The sequence below is a fragment of the Budorcas taxicolor genome, chromosome 1 (assembly GCF_023091745.1).
Source record: "Budorcas taxicolor isolate Tak-1 chromosome 1, Takin1.1, whole genome shotgun sequence".
Taxonomy (NCBI): domain Eukaryota; kingdom Metazoa; phylum Chordata; class Mammalia; order Artiodactyla; family Bovidae; genus Budorcas; species Budorcas taxicolor.
This window is the reverse complement of record NC_068910.1, coordinates 138,592,655-138,612,598: the sequence shown is the minus strand read 5'-3', so window position 1 is coordinate 138,612,598 and position 19,944 is coordinate 138,592,655. Positions and strand designations below refer to the sequence as shown.

Sequence of the window (19,944 nt, the reverse complement as noted above, 5' to 3'; positions counted from 1 at the left end):
ATACCCCTTCTTCCCTCTTCGGGACAGTCTCTTAGAATTATCTGAGATGCTGTGTCTTGGGCTTAAGTCCTCAGTTTTGTCTGTCAAATAAAACGTAACTCAATTTTTAGGCTGTGGTTTTTTTTTTCAGCAGTATCAAGCATCTCTCCACAGCAAATGCTCTAATTTTTACTTACTGATATCAGAAATTCCCTGTTTACCAGGTTTCCCCTTTTATTACTTTGGCCTCTAGAAATCTACAATTTTCCTACAATAAATCCTTGAATTAGCCTCTTCGTGAACTGTCCTTCAGGCTTCCCAGGTGGCAAGTGGTAAAGAACCTGCCTGCCGATGCAGAAGTCGCAGGAGACATGGGGTGGATCCCTGAGTCAGGAAGATCCCCTGGAGTAGGAAATGGCAACCCACTCCAGTATTCTTGGTGGAAAGTTTCATGGGCAGAGGAGCCTGGCGGGCTCTAGTCCATGTGGTCACAAAGGGTCAGAGAACATGACTGAGCACACACTCTGTCGAGCGGTTCTACAGGTCCCTCCAATTGTTTGTTTTCACTTCTTTACAGCTCTGTTTAAATGCTGTTCTGCATTTCATGTAAGTAGTTTTAGAAAAAAAAATTCTTTTTGAAGGGAAGAACCATGTGGTTAATTAACTAACTAATGAATGAATGAATACCCTCCATTCTTTGGACTCTTTACAATGCCTGGCCCCTGCAGGCTCACAGTTTCAAAGCTCCAGAAGTGAGTCATTGTTATCCAAATACACATATGAGGTAACGATTCAGAACCTTTGTTCTGGATTTGAGGTCAGAAAGCTAGAGAGTGGTGGAGTCGAGTACTTTCCCAATCCTGTCCTAACCGTTGCCAGTAGGACCTTATATCCTTCCGCTGTCATTCACACTCAGCTGAGGAAATTGAACCCCCTGGATTGACAGGCCTCCCTTCTGGTGTCAAACCCTTTCACTGGGTTGGGAGGTCCCCTGGAGAAGGAAATGGCAACCCGCTCCAGTATTCTTGCCTGGAGAATTTCTTGGACAGAGGAGCCTGGGGGCTACAATCTGTGGGGTTGCAAAGAGTGGGACATGACTAAGCTGACTAACACTTTTAAGACTTATACTGTCTATTAATAATACAACAGCTACCAACAAATTGTGGCTATTTCAATTATTTAAAATTTAAAAATTTAAAATTCAGTTCCTAAGTTGCCTACCCACTGTTCATATGCTCAATAGCCAGTGTGGCTAGTGGCTACTGTGTTTACAGCACTGCTTTGGATGAGTGTTTCTCCAAGGGTGTTTGTGCTACAATTTGGCCTGTCAAGATTTTTGTGGTGAAACAGGTTTAGTAAATGCTGCATATTATATCCTCTCTTGAATATTCACAATATACCACCGTATATTAACATTAAAGAAATTCTATAATCAAGAAATCAAATTATCTTTGTTTAAATATCAGTTCCCAAATTTATTTGGTGGTAGACCACTATATCATGTTGCAAAGCTTTGTAGAGTTTTGGAGCAGAGATTGGGAGATTCAGGTAGGATCAGACCTTCATTCATTTATATACTGCTATGATTCTCTGGGTTTCAATCAAAGTTAGGAAAGCCTAGGCACTCCCAGTGAGTATTGGATATTTCTTCACATTTTCCTCATTCAGCTGAACCAAGGAACAATCACCTTACCCAAGCGGTGCCCTCAAACATTTTGAGGTCCAGTGGATCTCCCTGGATGGTCCCATCAAGGAGGATCAGAGAGTGGCAGCTGGCCATGGCTGCACACAGTGGGCCCCAGGGCAGAGCCTTGCCTGAGGTAAAGCTGTGGACTTCCTGGAAACTGGTAGAGAAAATAATTAGCAAGCTAAGGTCTTCAACAAAATCATTTTGCACACCCTGCCCTGCAATTTTACTGAGATAAAATTTACTGATACCTCACCTCTGTGCTCAAAACCTTCACTAGCTCCCTTTCCCCCCATACCTTATATGATAAATTCTGAGTGTTTGGGTATAATGACAGGGCATCATTGACTCAACGAACATGAGTTTCAGCAAACTCCAGGAGATAGCAGAGGACAGGTAAGCTTGGCATGCAGCAGTTCATGGAGTGGCAAAGTGCTGGACACAACTTAGTGACTGAATAACAACAAACAGAGCCTTTTGTCAGGTTGCCTACAGCCAGCCCACAGGCTGGCAGTGTTGTGGGAAGGTAGAATGTGGGAAGGCTCAGAGCTGACATCTGCAAATTGCAGAGCTGTCTCTGGAAAACCACCAGGCAAGAAGTCTCAGTGGGGTAGCAGGGATGGGAAGGAAGCCTGCCTGCTGGCTCCATTCTTCTTCAAGTAAAAGCAGGCATGGATGGGGAATTTCCCTGGCAGTCCAGTGGTTAAGATTCCACCCTTACAACCCAGGGGCCGTGGTTAAGATTCCACCCTTACAACCAGGGGCCGTGGTTCAATTTCCGGTCCTGGAGCTAAGGCACTACATGCTGGGCTGTGCTGTGCTTAGTGGCTTAGTCGTATCCTGCTCTTTGAGACCCAGTGGACTGTGGCCCGCCAGGCTCCTCTGTCCATGGGATCGTCCAGGCAAGAATACTGGAGTGGGTTGCCGTGCCCTTCTCCAGGGGATTTTCCCCACCCAGGGATCGAACCCAGGTCTCCCACATTGCAGGAGGATTCTTTACCATCTGAGCCACCAGGGAAGCCCATGTTGTGTAGCATGGCCCCAGAATTTAATGAATAAGTACAATAAAGGAAAAAAAAGCAGGCATGGATTCAAATAGTTCTCACAAGTTGGCCCTTTGGCTTTCACCCCTATTTCTTAAAACTCCTGGCATGGATATCTAGTATCAAAAACTCATTTCCCTATTTGACAGTAGACGGTCTCTCCTCCCATCTTACAGCTGAATAAAAACTGTATCCAGGGTTTCTACTCCTCTCAAAGTCTCAGAGTACTAGGGCAAAAGGAGAGAAAGAAGGAATGGAAACTGCAAACATCCCTTTCCCCTTTCATTGCTCTGGTCTGTAGAGGTCTGCCTGTCTGGACCAAAACCTGATCTGTGCATCCAAGCACCCAGAAGCAGAGGCACACTAACAGGAGCCCAGGGACTTCACTGTCACGTAGCCCAGGAATCCTCTGCACCATCACACTGCCTGACTACTGTTCCCTTGTGCCGGGGCTGTGCCCAGGACCCTGTCACCAACCTGGAGAGTCCCTGCATGACTCCTTCAGTGACAGCAGCCGCAGCCACTGTTGGAGCCCAGGTGGTATTCCCAGAGCTCAAGAGCAGAAGTGTCTCCACTGACTGAGAAGGTGGGTCCCAGCCCTGCAGGGAAGGGAGTGCAGGGGGCATTCTCTGAGGATGGGCCTCCCTCCTGTCTCTAGCTCTGTTTGGGGTATTATTTATGTGATTGCCCTCTCCACTCCCTGTTGTTGTTGTTGAGTCACTAAGTCATGTTTGATTCTTCACAACTCCATGAACTGTGGCACACCAGGCTTCCCTGTCCTTCAATATCTCCCAGAGTTTGCTCCAACTCATGTCCATTGAGTCAGTGATGCTATCCAACCATCTCATCCTGTCACCTCCTTCTCCTCCTGCCTTCAATCTTTCCAAGCATCAAGGTCTTTTCCAATGAGTCGGCTCTTCATGTCAAGTGGCCAAAATATTGGAGCTTCAGCTTCGCTCCCTAGTGCCAGCTTTTAAACTTCATCTGTAAAATTTGCAGCCATACTCCCTTCAAAAACCCATCTCATTTGTTACTTCCTCCAGGTGGTATTCCTTGATCTATTCATTTTCAAAATGAATTTCTACCTTTTATCCACTATATTATTATAAAAATCAGGACTGTGTCTTTTATCAAGCAATCGTTATCATGTCTTCTTCTTTATTGTGATATCTGTGCCTTAATTCTTTTCCAAGCCATGTAGTACATTGCAGATGGGTCCATTTGCACCTTTTATCTCACTAAAGTGTGAAATCCATGAGGGGGGAGATGGAGGTCTTCCTTTCTGGATTTGCCACCTCACAAGCCACCCAGGAAGTCTATGCAGTTTTAAATTAAGCACAGTCCTGATTTCACTCTTTGCCTTTTGTTTTATTCACTCAACTCCCTAATCGTCCACCTTATGCTATTCCATTTTTCATGTGGAGTTTGAAGATCTGCTTTCCCCCTCTGATTCCGAATTTAGAACTCATTTAATTTAACAAGCTGATTAATGGGGAGCCAGTACCAGCCAATTATTATGTATATTTTATGTGAGATTCACCCCTCAACACTGGAAGGATGGACTGGTAGCCCTACCGATCACACACTCTGTCTTCATTACAGTGCCTACCAGTTGTCAACAGTAGGGATAGTCCCCCAGAGGTCCAGTCCATCTTCTGTAAGAGTGCCAGTCTGCAAAAAAATTAGAATGGGTTTTAGCAGAAGATTTAGAGCTTTTAATTATAATTTACACAAAACCCAAGCTCCCAAGAAAACAAAGTATGTTTAGCTGTCCCAAGCCCTTTCTTTTTACATTAAATGTTCATTAAAAAATTTTTCATTATTGTTTATATTTGTAGTAGGTGTGATACTCAGCTCTCCATTAGTTTTCCTTTTTTTCCTTCTAAGAACATACTTTAAAGATTTTTATTTTCCATTTGTTCAATGATTCTTTTTAACATTTAATTTGCTTTTTATATTTTATTAAAGTATAGTTGGTGTAAAATATTCTACAAGTTATAGGTGTACTATATCACTACAGTGATATTCACAATTTTTAAAGGTTATACTCCATTTACACTTATTATAAAACATTGGCCAAGCTCTTACTGGCAAGCATCACATTTTAAATCAGAGACGAGCACCTGAAGGAAAGATTCAGCCAGTGACAAATGATTCCCAAAAGACCATATTGAAAATTAGGTTGAGTCTAGTCACTAATTACCAAATGCAAGTGTTTCATTTCGTGTGTTTACTGCCGTGACCACTGCTATTGCTGAATGAGAAAGGTTCAGTGAATAGAAATCCAACAAGAACCAGCTCAGTCTGACTTCTCAGTTGGCACCTGTTGTCTTTCTAAAGCAGAGGTCAGAATGTTTTCCTGTTTGCAAGACTGTTTAGTTCCTAGTCTGCTATATAGTTCACAGCTATTTCCTAAAAATATGGGTGACATGGTGACTGTCCAGATTGATAATGAAATGTTGATAAAGGGCTTTGAGACTACAGAGAGAAGTGAAGTGCTCCTAATAAATATTAATTAATGTCCAGGAATGGGTTTGACTGTTAGATCAAGAGGAAAATGGTGGGGAGGGCTGATTTGCTGCATCAGGGGAAAGTATTTGTCAGATAATGTAGCAGAGAAAGCAAAATGGGGCTGAGTGCTATCACAGCACTTTTAATTTGCCCATTGCTTCACAGTCGGTTATTAATTACAAACCCTACTGTCTTTATGCAATAGGCCAATGGCATTTGGCCTGGTCTACACCCTGTCAGATCAAGGAGGTGGGTGGCTACCACTGGCTCAGCTCTAACTGTTAGTAATGCATTGTGAAGTGATAGGAATGTCCTTTTCAACACTGACACCTATGTTTCTGACACTTTTTTTCTTGTAAATCTTCACCGTATAAGACACTGAAGTTTTCGGTTTTCCATCAAATGATATCTTTTATCATCATAGCACATTTGCATTAGCACCATGCTTTACAGAGAAGTGTCTGCAGTGCTTTCTCTTCTTACAACTGAGTAAATAGGGTATAGACAGTCTCAGTATAAAGGTGAAATGAGCGGGCAAGGGTCCATTGGCACATAGACTGGAGAGAAAGAACCAGAATCCAGCCTGTTTGGAGGCTTCCACCAGAAGACAAATGTTAAGTGAATTCTGAAAAGCATGTGGAGAGACAACGTCTGAGCTTCTGGATTAAAGAAATAGGAAAGTTTGTTTTATTAACTAATTTGGACTTCAAGGAGAGATAACATGCTTCGCGTAGGTTATTCCTTCAAGAACAACAACAGCAAAAGAAAAAAGCAAAACATGTACCTCCTCTATTTTATAAGGACTCCAATCTGTGTGATTAGATTCCAAAGGCTCCTGAGTTGCTCCATTTCAGCAAGAGTTAGCAACTTAATTCAAACTGAAATGTTTTCCTGATGATTAGATATGTTTTAAAACATCAATATCTTGAACATGAAAACAGAGATGATACCGTAGCAAAAACAGATAAGGGACAAAGTTATTTCTCTACATGAAAATAACCCTTATACAATAAAACTAGCCATAAATGGAAAAAGCACTAAAAATTACAGTTGCTGTTCTAAAGTGAATAAGATAGAAAAATAAAACTTCTTAGTATAAATACTAGTTCAGGCTTAGACTGAATTGAATAGAAAAGAGAGAGAGAAAACTTGTTTTAAAGAACTTGTAAGAAACCAGTGTAAAACCAGAAATATATGGGAATAAATGTACTCAGAAGCCCAGTGGTGAATATCTTCTAAATTGAAATAACACTAGATGGAAATTCAATTAATTGTGGAGGGTTTTATTCTAACATCATGGTGATAAGAGTTTTATAATATGAAAGCAAGAAAGAAACAGAGAATTGTACTTCAGCTATCTTATCTTAAAAAGTCACACAGAAACTTAGTGTCAAATTCATGATTAGATTTCCCATTTTGCTAATTCCCAATCATGAGTGTTTGCAGTATAAGATGCCATCACAACACATGGAGTCTGGCCAAGTCTGCTGTCAAGCATCCTTAAGACAGTCTAGCAAAGGAGCACAAGGATGTGGGAAAGCTTTCTACAGGAAGGAAAGGGAACACCTTTGGAAAAATTAGTTTTAGAAACAGATATGTAATGAACACATTTTGTAAATCTTCCTCCTATATCCTACACCCTGGTGAGGCTGCTGGGTCAGTAACAGGAATTGTTGTCAAGAGTTGTTCTCTGGCCCTGAATCTAAAAGGTCGCTACTGTTAAGTTAACCTTACAGGTTTCTTTGTCAAAGGAAACTAGAAAAGAATAGAACTGAAACGATATAAGAGCTATGCCACTTCTACCTGGGGACCAGGACTTGTCAGGTCTGCTCATGGTGTCTCTCCAGCTTGGCCTTTGCTCTCTGTTCCTCTTTGTCTAGGACAAGGAGCCATCTTCTCAGAGCACATGAAGCCCTGAGCACCTGGGCTCATCGGTTCCAGCTGCATCCTGACCTCGTAGCCACGTTCTTACCACCCAGAGTCTGGGTCCCCGCCTGTGGCAGCCCTGGTATCTGTGTGCTGCTGGGCTGCTCACGGCTGAGCCTGGGGCCCATTCTGCCTGACAGCCAAAGCCACAGCTCAGAGGTGACTCCCACCTGAGGCAGGTAACCACACCCTGGTGCTTGGCTTATACTTATTTAGCATGCATTTCACTGTGTTTTCATCATCTATGTTTCCCTGTTTCCTTCTTCCTCATCTAGCTTGTGAGCTTCTCAAGAGCTTGCAACATCTCACTAATGGGGCTCTCTGCCAACGTCAGTTATCTAAAAAGCAGCAAGACCTTCATCATTTATTCTCGTGAAGACATGGAGGGACCAAACCAGACTTCTGCATTAGAGCTGGTAAACTGGGTGCCCAGGTGAGGTGACCGATACTGCAGCCCTGCCTGGTCCCCCACAAGGAGCCACAAGGAGGGGTCCTGGGACCTGTCCCAGAACAGCTGTCCCCTCCTCCGAACATACTTCCCTTCTGCCACCTTTCCAGGCCCTAAGCACAGACAATCTGCCCCAGTCCTGAGGCTCGACTTTCTGGGAAGCAAAGGGGAAAAGAAGGACCAGAGTGTGTAAACACAGGTCACAGTCCCTGCCTTCCAGTTCCTGAAAATAAGCAGCGGAGGAGAAATGAATGTGCCCCCTTAAGCTCTGGACAAAGCACCGAGGGAACAGAAATGTTCCTCATATTATTTTTTGCCTGAAAAAAGCCAGTCACTCATAAAAGTGATTACAGTAAGAGATTGTTTTGAAACCCGAAACAGGCATGAAAATATTAAATTTGACGGGAAAGAAATGCTGATATGACGGCTAAACCACTTCCTCAAGACTCGGGAGAGCAGGCTTCCAGAACATGCTCTCACACCAGCTCTGTGTGTGACCCTCGTGGCCTCCGTGTTCCCATCTGTCCCAGGAGGGTGCTGGGCTAGACAGTCTCTGAGGCCCTTCCCGACTCGGCTATGTTCCAGTATCATTAACCTCCAACATGGGGAATTGAGCTCATACTTTGTCGAAGCACACAAGGTTGATTTGCCCACACATATTGATCCGCTGTGGGGAGATGCAGAAGATTCTCTTTTTCTTCAGCCTCCTCTGTGCGTACACGATGCCTGTGGTCAGGGCAGCTGGCAGCACAGGAGGGACCGCCACGGTGAGGAGGAGCAGCGCCATGGCCATGGTGTCTGGTGGAGAGGCCTGGGGAGGGAGGGACACACAGGTTAGCCTGGCAGAAAGCACGTGCACCCTTCCGCTCCATCTCCTGTCGCACCAATGGAGTTCTGGAAGCTCAGAATAGTCGTCATGAGCCAGCTGTCTTGGTCGGACTGAGTAGTCTCCAGGTTGAGTCTGAGAAATCAACAAATTGTCACCCTCTGCAGAGGAAATGACACCCTGGGCCCCAGACCACACCCTACTGTCCTTCCTGACCCAGCTTCTCTCCGCTCAGCCTTCTGTCCATCCAGAGGGCCACCCCTTCTTTGCCCATCAGGCATTTGCACACCCTCTGGACTCCTGGTCACTGGGACTAGACTTGAGTTGTAATAGTTCACACATGGCCTGACTGTTGCTTTCTCAACGGTTCTACAAACTCCTCCGGCACAGCAGCTGTGCCTCCTTCATCTTTGAAGTCATCTTGGAATTCATCTTACTCGTCACCAGATGCAGAGCCTAGCGCCTTCTGACACAGAGAAGGTGCTCAACACATACGTGGAGTGCCTGGAAACCTGATGAAAACTAGGACCAGGATTCTGCGAAGATCTCAGCATATATTCACTGCTGTGGGTAAGCCAATAAAACTAGCTTGTTCTCACTGGATACACACCCTGAAACACTGTATACACACACTGTTTATTTACTCCTCACAACCACCTTGCAATGTAAATACTGTTATTTCCTCCATTTAACAGAAGAGGAAACTGAGACTTTAAAAAGTAAACAACTTTCCCAAGGCCACATGCTGCTTAAATGGTGAGGATATAATCCCTAATCTATTCATCTAGAGGGAGGGCACAAATGTGTGTCATATTACCAAGCCAAGTCCCACAGAATCAGGATTCCAGGCAAGCTACTGAGGATCACAGGACTAATAAAGGCAAGGCCGAGATCAAATCATAGGCTGCATAACTTTCCCTTGCTCTGTTAACTAATGGCTTTCCCTCTACAACCTTGCCTAGGTTTTTATGAAATCACCTTGGTTTTAGCCATGAAGTTCTCTTTTCAGTATTGGAAACATAGATTCAAGTTTAGTAACAATGGCTACTTGGCACATCTTTGGCCAATTCTAGTTTATCATGAAATCCATCATTTCCTGATTTTCCCAACCCCAGCCACAGAGGAGCTTTAACCCTGAAGACTCAGCCCTGCCTCATGCTGAGCCAGTGCAGATAGAAGCAGCCAAAAGGTCTGCAGGTCCAGACCTACAAGAAGATGGGGTGTGCAATGAGAATGCTGCTTTGGTATGTACTGGACATTGAGTCTTGCCCAAGAAACTATCATGTGCTATCCCCACCAAGGCTTCCTGGCCCATAGGAGAGGGCTTTTGCCTGTTTTCCTGCTCAATGCTCATGTTTCCCAGATGAAACTGACACACTGCCTCAAATTCCAGCCCCACTGGTTTTTACTTTCTGCTTCATTCTTTCCAGACTCTCTTCCACTGGTGCCCATGTGCCCTGACCTCCTCTAACCTCCTTCCCCCTAGAAATGCTCTCTGAGGGTTTATTTCAGATTGCAATGACTATGCAGAGCTCCGGTTTGAACGTGAACATTGCCTAAAAATTCTCATGACTGCCTTTGCCTCTCCCACACTCAACACACACACACTTTTCTATGTTATCACCAATGCCATCAGTTTGGGCATTTTAGAGTCCACTCACTCCCAGTTTCATACCTACGTTTGGATCCTTTTATTCACAATGTTTTATTCTCCCCTATAAGCCCACACTGCTAAGATCCCAGCCTGTTTTATAGAAGAGACTGCAAAATTCATAACAGAATCAGATTCTCAGGACCAGAAAGGACCTCATGGGTTATTTGTTACAATTCTTTCCTGCACAGCCATCACAACTATTCAGGGAGACATCCAAACAAAACCAGACATCATGAAGCTTATAAAGGGAAGAGGGGGTCCATATAGTACACAACTCCGTAAAACCAGACATTCAATTTCACCTCAGAACCTAACAAGAACACAGGGCAACTCATTGACTGCATGGTGTGTTGAGTATTCCCTTGACAATGTACACTCTTGAATACAGCAACACTTTCAAACAGTCCAAACGTCTAGGCATGGCATTCAATATCCCCTTTAATCTGATCGAATCCTACCTTATTAGATTTATCTCATAACTGCTTGCTAGTTCCAGAATTCCTTTGTGTTTTTCTTCCTTTGCATTTCTGTCATTCAAATGTGTGTATCCTTACTGCTTTCTAATCTTAAGACCAAATCTTCCCCATCCTATAATGTTTGAGAAGCATGTATTTCCTCTGAGGGAACATGTATTCCTCCGGACTTGGATATCACAAATGCCACACACGCAGTAACCTTTCACTCCCATCCAGGTGGTGAAAGGAGCTGTGAACTTCACAACTTTTAATAGCTACACCTTCTGATACCATTTCCACTAATCACATGTGGCTATTTTACTTTTTAAAAATTGAAAATTTATTTCCTTTATTACACCAACACATTTCAAGTGCTCAGTGAACACATAGTTAATGGCTAGCAAGTTGACCAGTGTAGAGATACAGAATATTTTCATCATTCTAGAAAGCTCTATTGGATGACATTGATTCTAACCCTTTAGTTAGGTTAAGTTCCTCGAGAAAGTGATCCTATTAAAAAGCCCTACCCCCAAGTACTTACTCCATGGTACTTATATACACCAAGGGCATAGAAAAAACCCATGATTCCAAGGAAGGCCAGGGACACTATGAACTTGAAGGCATCATTGTACAGTTTGAAGTTCAGAGGCCGGGGGTAGAGGATGGATCTCACCAAGTCCCCTTTGGCTGTATTGTAACCTACACAAAGATAATCACAAGTGGTGAAAGGTCTTTTAATACATTTTTCCCTAAAACCAAAATGAAAAAAAATGGTTTGCATTGAATTAAGAATTGGTTAATAGACTCATTTGAAAATGGAATTAAAACAGTATTGTTGTGACCTAACAGTTTTACATTTATTATTCTTCCAAGTTGCCAGGAATAATAAATAGTGTTCACTTCGCTCGTCTCAATTTCTCTTGCTCTGGAGGGCAGTGCTTCAATGGCTCAAACAGTGTAACCCCCACTTTACATATGGGGCTGAGGAAACAGACCAAGGAGCTGATGAAGGCAGTGACCAGAGAACAAGAGATGCTAAGAAGAAGACGTACAGAAACATGTGTGTTGAAAGTAATGGAAAATTAAGAGAAAAGTAAAGCACAAGGCAAGGAATTTTATATGCCTCTGGTCATGTTGTTCTTAAATTCAAAAACCTTCCAGGACACACACATTTTAGAATAAAGATCAAATTTGTAGACATGGCATTTGAGGTCTCCCGCCTTATCCCTAGTCCCTGCTTCCTGGTCCCAGAAGACCTTCGTGCATTCCTTCTCTTATGCTTCTTGGACACAAATTAGCCTATTTTCCCAGCTCTCTGCTGTGATTGGCTAAATCCTTCCCATTGTATCAGTTTTGGCTCAAAATACCATCTCTTCAAATAAGTATTTCCAGAATTCTACTCCGATATTTCACAATCAAAGTAATTTCTCCCTCTGTCTGTAATTTAGAGCTGGTATTTGCTAGTTTTAAGAAAGGATAAAAACCAACTTGGTTGTATGACATCCCTCTATGCACTGTGTTTTGTTAGCTATAAATGCATTTGTCTCTTGTATCAGATCATAATCTACTTTGTGGGCAAAGAGTATCTCACATTTGCTTTTCTTTAGCCCTTTATGAATAGCACTTAGTAGATACTCATTCACTTCTAAAGTACTGGCAAAAAAATTGGCTACTATATATTCCAGACATGAATCAGTATTGTAAGTATAAAGCATGCTTTAATCGCACTTCTTGATGAACATCTGCTCTCCTCAAACATGACTTTGTAGACTTTGAAGGAAAACAGCCAAATTTTCTCTAACCTGTTGCTTTAGTGTTTTACAAGCTCAGATCAGCAGTTTCCATGATCTCCACCCATGAGCTTTTTCTTAGGCAGCAGCTTGAAGGATATTCTCATGCCCACTGACTACTTTGAGCATAAAAATCCCTCAAACCTTGATATTTTTGATTAAAAAACTAGGTAGAACAGTTGAATCATGGACTAAACTAAAGCATAGAGATATCAAATGCAAGATATATTTTGGGTCTATAAATATATGGGGTGGCAGAAACACAGGTCATGAGTAAATACAGAGAGCTGAGACCAGATCATGGAAGGTATTGATCATGTAATGTCATGTGAAAGAGTGGGACTATTATGGGTAGTCTTGAAACATTCTTGAGCATGGTATTTATGAATTGCTCCAAACTATGTTTTTGAAGTGAGACTTGGTGACAAATTGAGGAATAGGTTAGAGAAAAATTAAGCAAAGCATAAAAAAACAATATTTAAGGTGAAAGTTAAAGTGATACTTTCAAATAAATATTTCTTCTGTAATAATTTAGACACGATGTGATAGCTTCAGTTCAGAGGGAGACAGGATGCAGGAGGTATTTGCAGAATCTGTAGGATGTGGTGCCTTATTTGGTAGGAGAGAAAATGAGGAGTAAAGACAATATGAAGAAACTTGCTAGATTGGTGATGATGTCTACAGAAAGAGGCACTAGAGGAGGATGAGCCCCCTTGTAGATGCCTTGACTCTGAAGCATCTTTGGACCTGCTGAAGGCATCCAGTAAAAACCTTGAGATAACAGCCTGTCATATGACTCTTTGAAAAGAAAAATTTCTTAAGTGATCATGGTTGAAACAATTTATTTGGTAATCACTCAGAGGAAGTACAGAGTGAAAAGAGAAGTCTATGGACACAGAGTAAAACCAAGAACACAGTTTTGCCTTTGAGGAAGTGTGCTTCATCCCCGTATGCACTTTATCACAAACAACAGTATTCACAATGAACAGTTCAGTTGGAAATAGCAGCAACAAAGGCAATGGCACCCCACTCCAGTGCTCTTGCCTGGAGAATCCCATGGACCGGGGAGCCTGGTGGGCTGCAGTCCATGGGGTAGCTGGGAGTCGGGCACGACTGAGCGACTTCGCTTTCACTTTTCACTTTCATGTATTGAAGAAGGAAATGGCAACCCACTCCAGTGTTCTTGCCTGGAGAATCCCAGGGACGGGGGAGCCTGGTGGGCTGCCGTCTATGGGATCGCACAGAGTCGGACACGACTGAGGCGACTTAGCAGCATTGGAAACCAGAATGTGACAAACTCCATGATTGTAAAGAAGATTTCCCTAATCCAGCTCCCCCACCTCTAATCATGGACCATGTTTACAAAAATGGAATCTACTGACCTGTTTGCAAAACAACTGCTCTTACTGGCCCCTGCCCGGAGGGCTTGACCTGAATAACTTCTGTTCCACAGAAAAGGACATGTTTCCGATAATCTTCCAAGCTGTGGGATTTCCAGGCTGTGGTGTTCTCCGCATGGGGCAATGGTGTCTTTATAACAGGTATACTTTCTCCTAAAGAAGATGGTATTTTGTTGATTTTGCGTGAACTTGGGTAGTAATTTAGAGCTGGTATTGACCAGTTTGAAGAAAGGATAGAAACCACAGTTAATCTGTTTGTTCGGTCAGATGACTATTCTTAAGGATGTTAGTGATGCAAGCAGTGGTATACTTGATTATATTTCAAATATTTGTTTAAGATTTGGCTATCTTTCCCATACATGGCCAGTATGGTTTACTGTTTTTTATTTAAAAAGCATCCCGTTTTAGAGAAAGGAGTTGCCACTTATTCTGGGCATGAAGAAGATACAAAGCACGTGTATAGTTATTGCACTTGCCTCTTATTCACTTGTTTATCTATCCATTCATCCATTGATTTGGCAAATATGTCTAAGCACTTATTCCATACCAGGCATTGCTCTAGATGCTGGCAACATAATCATGAATAAGACAGAAATTCTGACCTCCTAAAGCTCAGGAAGCCAGACCCGTAAATATCGGTAAATAATTCATTAAAACACAGTGTGGTAAATATTTTGATAGCAGAACAAGGTGATCTGAAGATCCAACCTGAAAGGAAAAATCAGGAAAGATTTTGCGTGCAAGTAATAGGTGACAGTTGAAAGGCAGTAAGCTCCGTTAGCTTCAGGAGGAGGGGAGAGTGTGCTTAGGAGATCTAAGAGAAAGGGCATGGTGTGCTCTGGGTATCAATGGCAGTTGAGGGTGTTTGGATGTCGAGTTTGGGGTAGAGAAAAGCATCCCTGGAAGTACAGAGATGGGTGAGAAATGATGCCTGTCGGAAATCTGTACAATATTCTCAGCACTCTTCATGCTGGGGTGGAAGGAGAGGGAAACAGAAGACTGTCAAAAGGTACCAACTTCTCAATAAGATAAATAAATAGTAGGGATGTAATGTAAACATGAGAAATATGACTAACACTGAATGTGACCAGTACTGTCACATGCTATATATGAAATTTGTTGTGAGAATAAATCCTAAGGGTTCTCATCATAAGAAATTTTTTAAATTTCTTTAATTTTTTATTTCTTTATTTTTTGTGAGATGATGGATGTTCACTGAACTTGTAATCATTTCATGATGTAAGCCAAGTCACGCTATACACCTTACATTGATACAGTGTTTTATGTTACTTACATCTCAAATCTCAAAGGAAAAGAAATATTCTTCATGATCTCTTTTGGAGCTTGCAGTGAAAGAGAAATTAATGTAACAAGATAGGACCTCTGTTTCCTCTTCCCCTCTCTGGATGACCTCAGCTGTACTTCCATTAATTAGCGTGTCTAGAAGGATATACCAGTAATGCCTCGCTCCATCTTTCCTCTCTCCTGGGCCCTTGTTTGGTGCATCTCAGTTGCTGGCTGTTCATCCCAACCTGGATATTCTACTAGCCTCTGGAACTCACCATTTCTAAAATCTGTATCAGTATCTTTAGCCCTAAATCTCCTCTTTAAATTCCTGTTTCTCTTATAGTCTTACCTTGTTGCTGAGTCACAGATTTACAGTCTCAGAACCATTTTGATTCCTCCTCTTTCCACAGTCTGCCTTTTCACCGAACGATTTTCCAAGTCCTAACACACCTTCCTCTGAGTGTCATTCTTGGACTCTTGCATCTGGGTCCCAGTGGCTTAAATGGCAATCATTGTCTGGTTCTTGGTAATTGCATTAACAATGGATTAGCTGTGATTTGTTTAGTTCTCTGAAGTGCAAACATGTCCTCTGGGTAATTTGAGGTTACAATGGAACTAATCAATCTTTTTTATAAATAAACATCTCAGCTTTGAAGCCCTGAATTAGGAAAATCCCCAGTCCTTCCTTATGTGTTTTGTCTTTAGTCTCGCACCTACTACCATACTCACAAAGCTTCTGACACCAGAGGTGTAGGGTTTTTTTCCTCCACAACATGCAATTCTGTGACATCAGCTGATCGTCCTATAATTTAACTCAATTAAATTCAATTTTGATACCATCTATCTGGAGATAGTGTCACGTTCCACAGGTTAAGGGCTCGGTCCTATAAGACTGTCCCCACCCCATTCAGATGTCAGTTGCAAATCCAGTTTGTCATCTGTGCTTCTCAAACATGACCCATAAATCTGAGGTTCCCATGATCCCTTCCTTGGATTCAGTTAATTTTATAAAGTGGCTCACAGAATTCAGGGAAATACTTACATTTAGCTGTTCATTGAAGAGTATTATAAAGGATACAGATGGACAACCAGGTGAAGGGGTACCTGGGGAACGGTCTGGGAAAGCTCTGAATACAGGAACTTTTTTCCCCTGGAGCTGGGGTGCATCATATTCCTGGTATGTGGGTGTGCTCCTTCACCTGGAAGCTCTTTGAACCCCATACCATTAGGATTTTATGGAAGCTTCCTCATGTAGATGTGATTAATTATCAACTCCATTTGCAGCCTTTCTTCCCTCTATAGAGAATGGGGGTTGAGGTTGAAAATTCCAAGTTTCTAATCATGGTTTGGTCTTTCTGGGGCCCAGCCCCCATCCAGGAGCCATCCAGGTATCCACCAACAGCAGCCTCATTAGAGCAAGAGATGCTCCTAGTGCTTTTATCAAGTAGGAATTTACAAGTGTTTCAAGAGCCCTGTGCCAGGAACTGGGTCAGAGACTAATATATCTATTTTCTCTTATCTCCCATTCTCCTAACTGTTCCTCCCCTCCAGTCCCCCCTTTCAGTCTTCCCAAACCATTTCCAGATGAATCCTAACAGAGGCCCCTTTTATTATCTCATTCTTTTCTCAAAAATCCTTCAACCATTTCAATTGCTGTTACTCATAAGCCTCAAACTCTCCTGCTAGGTTGTCAGAGCCACCGCCATCTGAGCACCCATGGCTGTTACTACCCTACACAGACTTCAGCTAAACTAGGCCAGGGATGTATTCTATTACTGATTCCCATTCTTTGCCAGTATTCTTCCTCGACTTTCCCTAATGGTTGTACAACCAGATATTTCAGATACAAAGAAAATCAGCTGGGAGTTCAAAAAGAATAAGCTTCAGAGACAAAATAAAAATGCCAATAACACTTCTGGGCTCATAGATTTAAAAAGCACTAGAATCAGTTGAAACTGTCATCAGATTTTTGCTATTCAATTAGCAAGATAGTGTTATATTTCCTACTTGGAAATACAGTTGTACTGATTATAGTTATACAAGTTTAGGTTCTTTCTCGTGATCTAGGTAATATCAGAGGACAAGGACTTTGACATTTAAAATTTTTATATTCAGCATTTTCCCAGGGATCCCAGCAAAGTATGGATTTTCCAAACAAAAGTTTGGATATCTATGTAGGCTGGAGAGGGTTTCAGAAGGAAAGACACTCACAGCCAACTGTTCACTTGGCTTCTGAGACCCGAAGATCCTGGCTGCTGTGAAGCTGAAACTCCCTCCTTTGTCCGCAATGAGCCAGATGTCTCCACATGGTGACAGTGCTTTGAAAGGTCAGGTCCTTGTTTATTTATACTTCTGGGACCATCAGATTATAAGCTACTTGAGGGCAGGGACCTTTTCTCATTTCTCTTGTTGATTCTAGCACACAGTGCAGTACCGGCACATAGCAGGCATCTCTGAAACTTTATTTAATAAATGGATGAATGAGTGAATAAATGAAAGAAAGACAGGAGTGAGAGAGAAGAAAGGAAAATGGGAACAGAGGAGAAGATCTGATCTGTCCACTGACTACAAGCTTGTCTGACAGGATATAAACATGAAATAACCTCTTAGGGGAATTCCTGTGTCCAGCTCAGATCACTACATGATTCTGCACATACGATTCAGATAGATCAGTAATTCTGATGAGCAGAGGAGGGCGAGGGATTTTGGCAGAGTGAAAGTTACCCCTCCCCCTCATAATTATCCCTGAGAGAATGAGGGACAGTAGCTGCAAGCGTAGGCTCTGGGGATGGAATGTCTGGGTTTAAGTATTTTATTTTCTTCACAGAACTTGCTGTTATTGGGAATTTGTGTCATTTATCTGCCTTCATGTTTTCTGTCCTCCCACTAGAGTCCGCTCCACGAGGGAAGAAGTCTGCCTGTTCACTGCTATCTCCCCAGCACCTAGTAGGGCGTCTGCTCCATAGTGGGGGCTAATAAACATTTGTGGAATGAATGAATGAATGAATAAACAAATGAATTCTAATTTCAGCTCTATCACTTTCAAGCTGTGTAACCTTAGGCAAATAAATTACTCTCTCTGGACCTCAGATTCTCTCACTTTACAGACTTGTGGATTGAATGAAAAAAACATGTGTAAAACGCTAGCATAACACCTAATACTTATGAGAGCTAAGAAAAATTAGCTATTGCTACCAGGAAAACATTTCTCCCCATGGTACTCCCTTTTTTCTCTGGACCCTTTGGGAAGAGCTAAATCTTGAAGGGGATCACTGTCTCAGGAGGCACAAGAAAAGAGCAAGGGACTGGCTTTTGAGTTTCAGAAGTCACTCATAAATTTACCATAAATTTTAGAGACCATCTGAGAGTAAGAACAAAGCTTTTCCGCTCATCTTGCCTTTCTTTAATTATGTTTCTAGCCAAATAAAAATCCAAGGAGTAGGAATTGGAAGAAAGTCTAAAGAGAGCTTGGATACTGTATGTCTATGAGAGAAGGGGCCCGAACCAAATAGGACATAGAAACATTCTATAAGTTTGTGGAAACTGAGAGGAAACGTCACTGGGGTCTGCCTCATTTCCTGGTAGGTAGGTCCCTGATGTTCCCTGAGCTCTGAGTGGCACGAGAGGCAACCACAGAGAGGAGTGTGTCCTAGACCAGAGGACTCTCCCCAGTACCTGGCACAACTTCTGTAGCCAGACTAGAATGGGGGCGTGGCGGCGGGGCTCCTGCTAACTGCTGGGGAGGTCCTGCTAACTGCTGGGATACCTGACTTATATCAGATGCTTCACACTACACACTTTCAAGCATGGCCAAATTTGAAGCCGAAATTAAAATGAAGTGTAGGTATAAAATAAAGTTGAGCTTTTTGCATAGTGGAGTTTATGACGAGAGGTGAGGTTAAGACGATGCTAAGGAAAATTTTGCAGTGCGCATGGTGCTATAAATGGGACTAATCCTGAGAAAGGAAAAGGCAAGGAGACACAAAACACAAAAGCAGTAGCTGGACCCCTCCTCGAATCATTGTCTTCACTCCTATGGTTCCTCATGCCTGGAAGCCAATCCACCTCCAACTCCGACGATTCACTCATTAGCTGAGCAGCCCTAGTCTCTTCACCTCAGTTTCCCTATCTGTAAATTGGGTGTTATAATAGTGCCTAGTCTAATTTGTTTTATGCTACAATGAAGTGACATATAAAAGTTGTTTATGAAAGTATAAATTGCTATACAGATGCTAGGACTATTGCTATTCTTCTTACATAAAGACTTCTGTATATGTAAAGGACTATTTTTGCACATGGGGGATTATTACCTGAGTCACATTTGTGACTCAAATACATACTCAAGAAATACAGTTGCAGTTTCAGGAATCTAACCTTAATCTAATTACTCCATCAGGATCCTTCCCAGGAATACATAGTGAGTGGGAAGATCTAGTCAAGCTATGTAATAAAATATTCAAAGCATGCTGGTACTGAGGTCTATTTCAAGAAATTAATGAGAAAGAGATGGATATATCTCTATTTTATGATTATCTTTAAAGTTACTTTATCAGTACTTAGGCTACATAGATATTAATGCTGATGACTGTTTTTCCTGAAACAGGCCCTCAGAAAAGCCACTGACCACTTGAGGTCATTTTAGGTCAACTTTGCACCTTTGTTAAAAGGTGGCATTTTTGCCTTTGCTGCTTCTCTGGGACTTTCTGAGCTTTCCTAAGAATCAGGCAAGCAAGGTCCTCCAGGTCAGTAGACCCAGGGGAGTAAACCCAGCTGTGTGTCCCCTCTCTATTCTCACTGCCACGCTCTCTTGCCTTCAGAGACACTGTTCTTGGTCGTCAGGCTATTGGGAATGAGAGATAGTCATTGCCTCTGAGTGAAGAGCACGGTTTTCTTGAGTGTGAGGCTTGTACTTGAGATACTATGGCGCCATTCTGGATG

General features: G+C 42.4%; 1 protein-coding gene across 1 annotated transcript in view; it reads right to left on the bottom strand.

The window, feature by feature from the left end:
• ATP13A5 (ATPase 13A5) overlaps positions 1-19,944 on the bottom strand; it is a 116,126-nt gene that overhangs the window by 50,510 nt on the left and 45,672 nt on the right. Inside the window, exons 10-14 of the mRNA XM_052643038.1 lie at positions 13,702-13,872; positions 11,071-11,228; positions 8,217-8,405; positions 4,319-4,380; positions 1,673-1,823 (exon numbers count right to left, since the gene is read on the bottom strand). Coding sequence (XP_052498998.1) covers positions 1,673-1,823; positions 4,319-4,380; positions 8,217-8,405; positions 11,071-11,228; positions 13,702-13,872 — 731 coding nt within the window. The remainder of the gene's footprint in view (positions 1-1,672; positions 1,824-4,318; positions 4,381-8,216; positions 8,406-11,070; positions 11,229-13,701; positions 13,873-19,944) is intronic.